Source organism: Nelumbo nucifera, chromosome 2 (genome assembly GCF_055504915.1).
Source record: "Nelumbo nucifera cultivar China Antique chromosome 2, China Antique-T2T, whole genome shotgun sequence".
NCBI classification, from domain to species: domain Eukaryota; kingdom Viridiplantae; phylum Streptophyta; class Magnoliopsida; order Proteales; family Nelumbonaceae; genus Nelumbo; species Nelumbo nucifera.
Window position 1 is genome coordinate 19912897 of NC_142650.1, and position 10596 is coordinate 19923492.

Sequence of the window (10596 nt, forward strand, 5' to 3'; positions counted from 1 at the left end):
GCTGAGTAGCTTGTTGACCCGAAACGGCCCGAGACCCGCCCGATCCGATTGCCACGTAAAATGTCTAACTGCAACCAAGGGACCAACAACTTGGAGAGAAACAAAGATCGTGTACTGAAAAACCGAGTACAGCACCTGTCGTTGCATAAATATAAAAATCTTGTCGTTGCACCATGTTTTCAACGCAAATCAGACGGCAACCTTCATAATTCCGTTCCGTGCAAACACTTTTGGTAATTTACGTCACGGCGAAGCCAACAAACGAAACGAGCATCTTAAAACCCGGTACGGAATTGCTCCTCTTCCTTTTCTTTCACTTGTGTAGTTGTCTTTACTCTTTGCTTAGAATGTACGTGATAGACCAGGTTCCATGTGCTGTCATTGCACGCTTGGTACCGTGGTTGCAAAGCCTGATCCATCACTGATTATAGATTCCAATCCATTGGGTTTTCTGACTGGGTCTACAACTTTGCCTGAATTACGTTGCCTCTCATCTCGGAATTTGATGAACGAACGACGAAGGTTTGGTCTAGCCGTCTAGGTGATAGGTCTCTTCTTATACGGTTATAACTAGATCCAAAAGGCTCAAGATTCTCTGTACAACAGACCTCAATTTTTCAAATAATTACATAACATGCCATTCCCCGAAATCGGCGGCAAGGGTGGTCGATTTCGCGGGTCTTCCACCTCTAAATGGGAGGAAGCGGTGCGACCGTGGATTTTAAAATTAAAATTTTGTTAAAGGTGTTGAATTCAATTAACCATATTTAGAGAGAAGCTGAGGCAGGAAGAAGAAGAGACAGAGACGAAGACAAGGAGAAGAGAGAGAGAGAGAGAGAGACTCGTGGAGCCTCGTTTTCTGTGATGCCTGAAATCAGTGACAGGCAATGGCGAGAGCATGTTCGGAGCTCTCCAAATGGCAGATCGAAGCTCTAGAAAACCCTAACTACATTACATGTCGTACGGTGTTCGCCCTTCATCGTTCAAGAATGCGATTAATTTAGATTTCTAGGTACGGCTGGTTTTTCGCTTTTTTGCGTCTCTCGTCCGCCTTGTGATTGCATGGAGTTTTGGTCTGCATTGTTTGTTTTTACGATTTTTTTTTTTTTTCTGTTTTCGTCGTCTTAATCTCAAGTTTTGATTTTACGGAGTTTTTTTTCTTCCGGAAGTTCTTTTTGAAATTTGGCGAGCTTAATGCTTCAAGCATTCTATTAGTTTGAACCTCTGATGAAAAACGCTGCCGTTTTCCTTTCTTTTTGGGGTAGTTATTTGTGGTTCTGCATGAAAGTTTTCTGTTAGCTGATGTTCGGTAGCTGTTGCTTTCTTTAATTTTAACTGTTATTTTCAGGTTCTTTTTTATAGGGATTATTTCTTTTCGTCAGAATGCCGGAAGCGACTAAATTGTTGTATATAGTCGTCTTGGACGACGGAGAGAAGAAAGAAGGAAGAGGAAACAACTCCTTCCGATACACCAGACCCGTGCTACAGAGCACTCTGCAGCTCATGGGATGCAAAGCTCGACATGCCTTTAAGGTAATAACGATAAATTTTGCTGTTTTTGTTTACAATGTCTTTTGTTCTATGTCTGTATAATTAATTTCAATTTGATTTGATTTAAATGCTAAGTCTTGGTCTGGAGAGTCGGGACCTACAGGCTCAATTCTTGAGTCCAGGATCTCTTTCTGTTCATACCTGTAATTTGCGTTTGTGTGGATAATCTCTGAATAAAGTTGCAAGGTGGTATATTGGTATACCATTTGGACCTACAAACATCCGAAAGAAATTTTATGTGAACAAAGTAGGCTCTAATCTGTGATAGCTGTCTCCATTTGGCAACCGGTTTCTAAGGTTCTCCTTCCTTTTTCCCTCCCTTAGTTCCCTGTACATGAGGGCCGTGGTCAAGGTTTCATGAGAGTCAAGGCCTTTTCCTTGTTCTCTTAATATTTCATTACAAGTAGGAAAGAAGTGTTTGCAATGAATCTTATCTTCCAATATACCTAACTTATTTTGCGGGCTTTGATATTTTATAATACCTTATCGCCAGTTCGCCACCATTTGAACTTTTTTTTTGCAAACTCTGAAATTATAAGCGTTCATGATTTATATTTTGCGGGCTCTGATATTTTATAATACCTTATCGCCAGTTCGCCACCATTTGAACTTTTTTTTTTTTTTTTTTTTTTGCGAACTCTGAAATTATAAGCGTTCATGGTTTATATTTTCCGGCCTTCTACATGATTGTTTTTGAGATTATCCTTTCCTTGGAGAGTTTAGCATTTCCTAACTTATTGTTTAATTTATTTTGATTCTTTATTGTTTCTTTCTAAATATAGGGTAAAAAATATTTTAGTTCTTTCTGATTTTCCTCATTCTGATACTGCCAGATTAGTAGGAGGGTTTTTGAAGTAATGAGAAGCGAATGTTCCGGTGATGCTTTGTCTTCAGTGGGGATGGAAATTGCGGGCTTAGATGTTTTGGAAGGTTATTCTGAGAAGGAAAATGGCCAGCGAGCAGGTGGTTTCTTGGATAAAGGAACGGTTGACAACCATTTGGTTTCTGAGAAAGATGACGGATATAATAGTAAACCATTTGAGCTCTACAAAAGACAGACAACTCTTTTTGTTAAAAGAGAGACGTTCTTGAATGTTGTTTGTGATTCTCTCGCCCTATACAAGTATGTAGGTCCAAATCAGAGGGCTGACTTGCTTTTGGCGTGCAGGTACAACATCCTTTTTTCTTCTGGTATTTGAAACAACATTCTATTCTCCAACTTAGAATGGATTTATAGGTATTTATAATCTTAATGTATCCTGCTGTTTCTTTTTGCTTGGTCATTATAAATTCACTTTTTTCCTAATCTTAAAGCATTTTGAAGTCCTGTATGTGGCAGTTAAACTTGTAAAGTATTTTCAATGGCTGGCTCTTTATGCTACATCAAAATTATGATGTTTTTTTCTCTTTATTTATTTCTTTTAGGTTGGGGGAGGAGGCATCTATATGGGTTGATGCATGATGGATAAGGGTTTGCATTATGGATCTGGGTTTAGCTTTTCCAGTAACTATAATACTGGACCTGGGAGAAGCATTTCACAGTTGTCAATAGGAACAATGGAATTACAGTATGCATTTATTAAGAATACAAATATAAATGCATCTGTTGCACATATGTCAGTGAATTCCTTGGGCATTAAATGTAATAGTCCACGGTTGTGATGCCACATTATTGTGTTCTATATGTGTCTTCAGCCACTAACGACCTGACTAACACTAAATTTTCTATCAAAATAGAGAAAAGGATGCATACAGAGTTGAAAATACCATATATTATAACGTTTGAAAATTTTAATTGCTGATAAAATGTCTAGAATATACCTATTTATAATTACTTTTCCACTTACCTTTTTCATACAACAAAAGTAGCACTGTGTCAGTTCATCAGCAGTTACTTTTTTTTGTCAATTTCGTACAAGAAAAGCATCTTAACCCATGGTGAATTGAAGTGCACATTTTAGATCCTGGACCAGTGAGACCAAGATACTGTAATGCTTAGATATGGATTTGGAACTATGGATGTGGATAGGAGAAATGAAGATGCAATTCTTTGTTTCTCAAAATTCAAAACCCAATACATGGATATGGATACAGAGTGGAATCAGGGGTTGTGGAGTTGTGAGGCATAAGTTGCTTATTTCTAATAAGAACATCCTAAGAATTTTAACACACTGTTGTTAATGAAAGGAAAAGGAAAAGCAAGCAGTTACTAGAATTGATTAGTGACTTTCTCATTTCCAACTAATACTTGTTAGTTCCTAAAATTGCACAATTGTCATAATAAGTTGCCTAAAAATCTAAGTATACACATACATTGATGGCACATTACATATCTATTCATGAGTACTTAGATAACATAGAAATAAAGCAACTTGCCATTATGTATTCTCTCTGAAAATGCCTTGTTGATTATTAACTCTTCCATAAAGCAAGGAAAGAGAGATTAAGGAAAGACATCAAACTATCATTTACTTTTGCTGAAGAAGAGAAAAAGCGAAAAATAAGGAAAAAACCAACTCCCTGAAAAAAAAAATACACTATATTCATTCAATCTTAAAAGAAAATGTAAGCTATCCACAAGTTGTGTTGCTTGTAACTGTGTCAACTGTCAACCGTACACGTTTTAAGAGACTATCACAGAACTGAATTTCTCAAAACAGGAAATAAACTAAATTTATGGAATGGGAGTATATCATTAATCAACTTGAATCTAATCATTGAACTTGTTTTGATTATTACCTGTAACTATGTCAACTGTACAAGGTTGAAAAAACTACAATAGAAGTGATGGGACTGAATTGCCGGAATCAGGAAATAAATTTAAATTGTGGAATGGGAAAATCAATGGCTTTCAATCTATGAATTATGGCTTGCATCCATGGGCATTGCACTTTTTTTGGCTCCAAACTTCTATCCCCCAACCCTGCAATTAAAATTTTGTCCAGATATGAATTCAGTATTCTTTTATCATATTTATTTATGTTCTTTGTCTTCATCTAATGTTCTCTTTTCTTCTTGTAGAATCCGAGAAAGAAAGGAATCTGTGACTGTGTTGTTGTGTGGGACAAGTGGGTGTGGCAAATCTACCTTGTCTGCTTTGCTGGTATTCTACACTTTCCCTGAAGAGGCATTTTTTTCTATAATTTGAATGTAGAAAGTTGATTATTATTTCTTATTTCTTCTCATTTTTTGCTAAACCTAACAATTATTTATTTGATAAAAAAATTAATTTGAATTAGGATATGATATGCTGAAGGTGTAAACAGGAATACTTGGGATCAGTCAACCCCATTGGAAACATAAAAAGTTTAACATGAATGTAACATCTATAATATTTCTGCTAAACCCAATAGTTTCTTTTGCATTACATGTCTACTCTTACAACACACCAAAATGGCAAATAGTCCTTCCCAGAACTTGTTCGTACAAATTTACATTTGGTGTATGCCATTCTTTATTTAACATCTAATTCACACATTCAACCTGTAGATATGTAATTTCTATGCATTTTTAGTTAGAAATTTGAGCCTTAAGCATGTTTTCTCACAGGGTAGCAGGTTGGGCATCACAACTGTAATTTCTACAGATTCAATTAGGCACATGATGCGTAGCTTTGTTGATGAAAAGCAAAACCCATTACTCTGGGCATCTACATATCATGCTGGGGAGTTCCTGGATCCAGTGGCAGTTGCAGTAGCAAATAGCAAACGGAAAGCAAGGAAATTAGCACATGTTTCTTACTCACAGTCCAAGGATGAAATCTCTAATGGAACTGGACCTGATACCAGGACACCGGATGTAGGTCCCAGTACTACTGAACTGATTGGAACAAAACAAATGGTGATTGGGGGATTTAAAGCACAAAGTGAGATGGTAATTGACAGTCTTGATCGGTTGATAACTGCATGGGAAGAAAGAAAAGAATCAGTAGTTGTTGAGGGTGTTCACTTAAGCCTCAACTTTGTGGTGAGTAAATTCTGTTGGAAATGAATAATCTTTGTACTCCCTTCTCTTTCTTACTGTTTTTCATGTCCCTAAAGGAAAAGGTAGGGAAAGGAAGGGAAATGTAGGGGAACCTTTACAAACTTTGTATAGATTTCCCTAGCTTTCCCTTCCTTTCCCTATATTTTCCTTCAAACCAAACATAGCCTAAACAAATGGTTCTTGAGGGATGAATAGGATAAATCCAATTGTTCTTTTAATCTTATTATTATATTGATGAAACTTTCTATCAAATGGTAGTGATTGACTGATCATTTAGTTGGAATTAAATTATGAATTTCTTCTTTTAATTTTCTATTAATTGGTGAAAAGGGAGATTGTTACATAATATTATTTAGTGCAATTGCTTTTTGTAACATAAAACTATGCTTCTTTTGTTCTTTGAATACTCAGTGGCAAGTACTTGTATAAATATATACCACGGCCATTGATAATATATATATATATATATATATATATACCACGGCCTGCCTTTCAATGAATCACACCTAGAAAATTGGGTAGTTAAGGATGAGCTGCTATTGAGACAACCAATCCATTTCATTCTTTTGGATTGTCAAAGGAAAGAAGGAGACAATGAACAAGAGAAAAAAGATCTGTTAAATTCCTGGTTATTATTATTATTATTTCTTTCCCCTAACTTCCCTCTGTGAAAAAATGGATTCTGTGCATGGTTTTATATCCAACATTATATGGTTGTTAAATATGGTTTAACTTGATCTCCTGGTAGACTTGATTTCAGCCGAACTAAGCCAATTGGGGGGCTGAGGGGTGGGGGTGGGGGGCAAAAGAGATCATTTCAGTTTTCCAGAGTTCTGCAGTAGTGTAGCATAATTTGGATGTTCTGACTGCAATTAATTTTCTGACTTGCCAGATGGGGCTTATGAAAAAGCATCCTTCAATAATTCCATTCATGATTTACATCACAAATGAGGATAAACACTTGGAGAGATTTGCAGTTCGTGCAAAGTACATGACACTAGACCCAGCCAAAAATAAATATGTGAAATATATCCGCAATATCAGAACAATACAAGAGTATCTCTGCAACCGTGCCGATAAGCATCTGGTTCCCAAAATAAACAATACCAATGTTGACAGGAGTGTTGCAGCCATCCATGCTACAGTCTTTAGCTGTCTTCGCAGACGTGAAGCAGGGGAGCAGTTGTATGACTCTGCTACAAACACAGTTGCTGTGGTTCAAGAGGAGTACAGAAATCAGTGTGCTGCCAACTCATTAAGTTCCAAGGGGATGTTTCAACTGATCCAGAGAATAGGGTCTTCTAGGCATCTAATGGCTCTTCTCAATATTGATGGCTCTGTGGCGAAGGCTTGGCCTGTAGATTCAATTGTTGATAGTGGCAAATTGATCACGTCCCCTGAGAAAGGCATAGGAACTCCTATGTATGGACCCTTACAGATTGATAAGGCGGAACCAGTTAACCTTCAATTTGGTAGCTTTGGAATTAGTGCTTGGCCCAGTGATATAGGTGGTACAAGTCACACCGGAAGTGTTGATGAATCAAGGGCTGATGAGACTGGGAGCAGATATCATTCTTCATGCTGCAGCTCTCCACGGATATCTGATGGACCTGCCAAAGAGGTACCACCTACTCTCCTGACTCGGTCACTATTTGTTTTATGCTGGATTATATTTGAATTACTTTCACTTGGAAGATGTAGTGGCATGTGAGTTGTGAAATATGATCAGGCAAACACAGCAATGTTGATCATACATCAATATTGCTGGGGCCTGAGATATAGGTCTTTTGTTAGCCTTCATTTTCTATTACACAATGGTTGTGGATTTAACCTCTTTTGTCCCTTGTGTTCTACCCTCATACTTCCAGCTCAAAGAGGAACTTTCAGTTTCTGGTAGTGATGAAGAAGCTGATGATCCAACTGAAGCGGGAAGTGATGAAGATCTAAGTGATATAGATGACAAGCGAATTGACGAAGAGGTATGCTTGAGTATAATATGATATTCTGGTTTTTTGTCATTTTTTGATATATAAGAGGTTCAAGTCTAGTTCGTATCAGTATACCCCTCTCAAGAAAATGTTGGAAGCATCTCAAAAACTAATGTTTTATCTCCGCTTTGAGATGATCCGTAAGTACCAATTCTTTTTTCATTTTTTGCTGCAATTTTTAATCCCGTACTTTCAGACATTTTTACTTCTTTCCAATGGAAAAAAATAAATAAATGGAATTCTTGTCGAATTCTGTTACTGCAAGTGACTAGGTGTTTGAGTCTACAAGACTATAAGCCATTACCCAAATTTGGTTCCAGCTATTTGGGGTCTTTCGAGGGGTACTGGAACTACAAATTCAGCTTGAGGCAATTTAGCTTACTTGTATGTGGGTCACACGCCATCCTTTTTCTGGTCATCCCAACAGTTTGAGGTCAGACCATTTTAAATCTCTTTCAAGCTTTTTTTATGGTTTTGATATATATCTTTGAATGACCTTAAACGGAAGGCAGCTGATTCAAATGCACATCGGCATCAGCAGCCTTGGTTTATACAACTATATTAATTCGTCTTCCTTCTGTTACTGTTGGGACCTTTTCTTTTTTTCGTAGAAAACTTCTGTGAGTCTCTTTGGTGGCATGATTTGGTTTTCTAGATCGAGTCTTGTCGCTTGAGTGAATTTGCTCCTAGATGTTGGCTGAATATTTGGATCTGATATATTATTGCATTAACCAAGGTTTTAAAAACTGGATCGGACATGGAACCGTTTTAGCCACCGGTTCCTGGACATCCTGTTCTGATTTAAAAAATAAAAAATAATTAAAATAGAAAAACAGTCAAAAACCATTGTCAGGGTCAATGGGTTGATGGTTTGACCACCAACGGTTTTTTGCCCAAGAACGATTTTAGGGTGAAACGAAACCGGTTGCCTGAATGTTTCTGGGTCAACCGGTCTGACCATCCGGTCCGGTCTGGTTTCCAAAACCATGGCATTAACCATTAATTATTTTCTCAGATGGAGGGTTCAGTAGATGAGGAATCAACAAAATCTGATGAGGAATATGAGGATCTTGCCATTCGAGATGGGTTGGAGAATGGATACTGGTCGGATGATGAAGATTCCAATAGGAAACTTGTGCCTCCCCACAAGGACCTAACAACTGACGAGGGAGAAAGTCTAAGAGAAAAGTACAAGAAGAATTTAGATATGTTCATGAAAACCAGTAGTGAGGCGACGGCAGAGCCACCATGCTCTTACTCCTCTATTCTCGTGGAGAAAAACCAGAAGAGCCCACTGGCTGCTGGCAATGCCAAAATGAGAAAACGCTCACTCAGCATTCCAGCTTTTGGAAAACAAGGATCATTGGTCAATGGGCCCATCCTCTCTGGAGCACGATAGATGTAGCGAAATGCTTTTGTTTTTTCTTGTCTTTGTTTTTTAATCTCTGAGGCTTTTGTAGAGAGCTCCCAGCTGGGTTATCGAGGCATCTTAGGTTTATTGTTTTCTTTTTTCACGTTGTAAGTTCTATTATTTTCTATTCTATTTCTTTCTCTACTTGTAAATATAGTTCTGATGTCCCAAGTATGGACTTCGCCCTGTTTATTATCTCGTTTTATTTTTATTTTTTTTTTTTTTTCTAATAACCCAGTGGGCTGGACTGGTATTGTGTTGGTGAGATATTGTGTGCAATTATCATGAACGATGTTAACTAATACTATGGAAGAACGCTGAATAAGCCAAACCACATTTTGTAGCCCGATCTCGGACTGGCCTATTTCTATCGGATTTAATATGTATTTGGGACTGCTATTCATGCGTTGGGATTCTGCCGTACATTGGGACTGCTATTCTACACTGAAAACATGGGAATCCTGCCGTACATTGGGAATCTCTTCCCACGAATTTGACATAAATATGGGGAGATATTCCCAATGTGCGGCTGGGTACTAGGAGATCCGGGTTCGCTATTCATGGTCTTATTGGTTTGGACTTTGGAGCGAGGTATCGGAGATTTGTTACCACGTGGGAATTTTTGGCATTTTTTTCTTAGGAGTTAATTGTTTTAGTTCCAAATAAAGTGTAATCACTTTTCAGAATGAGTTTTGACGAAAAAAAAAAAAGAAAAAGGTTCCGAAGACTTTGGACATCTATAACTGAAAATGATTCTTATATTCACAACTTATCAAAATTAATTCCCTTAAAGCATACTAAATGCAGCATAACATCTGAGATGAAACAATGTGCCGGGTAGTTGTACCGATAGCATTTTAGATGAAACAATGTGGGTTTTCTACTTTCTAGTAGTGTGAGTGGGGACTGATAAGATACAATCATACAAGTAGTAGTCAATAAATCAACTGGTTTCTGTTTTTTTTTTCTCGTCATTTTAGGATTCAAAATATTGGTAAAGTACTAATTTATATTAACAAGGGTTGGAAATGGATTACTATACGTTTTGATTAAGCATGTATACGGTGTAGGATGCAACTTGGGTGGCCCAGCCTAAGCCTGAAACCGACCAGCCCAGTTTTACATGGGCTGGGCTCAGATTTTTAGACCTTGGACTGGGCCCTGGCCTAGTCCTTAGGTAGTGCAAATCTGGCCCAAGTCCAATCCAATTATACACATTCATACATATATGATATATGCATACAGATTCACATAGATGCATATATACATGTATAATTTTAAAACTGGTTCATTGACCAACACAAGCCCGGCCCAGGCCTGAGTCCAACCTGAGTGCATCAAATTACAATGCGGGCTGGGCTTGGGTTGGGAAGACGGGGCTCAATTTGGGCTTAGCCTTAAGCCTAAATTTTAGGGTTGGGCTTAGGTTGACCACAAATCTCACCCAACCTGCCAAACTTGCACCCATAATACGGTGGAAAGATTTGGACATTTAAAGATAGGGGTGCAAGTTGGCCAAGGTCGTGGGCTGGGTTTATGGTCTCAGGCCCAACCCTAAGATTTGGACCTAAGGCCCAAGCCTAGATTGAGCCTGAGGTCAAGCCTGATCTTCCCAACTCAAGCCTAGCCTGCACTGTAATTTGATGCATTGAGGTTGGATTC

General features: G+C 38.0%; 1 protein-coding gene across 4 annotated transcripts; it reads left to right on the forward strand.

Annotated features, from left to right (window-relative positions):
- Positions 1-796: 796 nt before the first annotated feature.
- LOC104595075 (P-loop NTPase domain-containing protein LPA1 homolog 2-like) lies at positions 797-9167 on the forward strand. 4 transcript variants are annotated; one of them, XM_010255652.3, is made up of 8 exons: positions 797-1012; positions 1349-1533; positions 2385-2719; positions 4573-4654; positions 5101-5517; positions 6428-7156; positions 7404-7514; positions 8539-9167. In XM_010255652.3, the coding sequence occupies exons 2-8, from the start codon at positions 1384-1386 to the stop codon at positions 8920-8922; spliced, it is 2208 nt and encodes a 735-aa protein (XP_010253954.1). In that variant the 5' UTR covers positions 797-1012; positions 1349-1383; the 3' UTR covers positions 8923-9167. The 4 variants fall into 4 exon arrangements, with proteins under 4 accessions (XP_010253954.1, XP_010253955.1, XP_010253956.1 ...); XM_010255653.3 differs by having other exon boundaries at positions 1363-1533; XM_010255654.3 differs by having other exon boundaries at positions 847-1012; positions 1383-1533.
- Positions 9168-10596: the final 1429 nt, after the last annotated feature.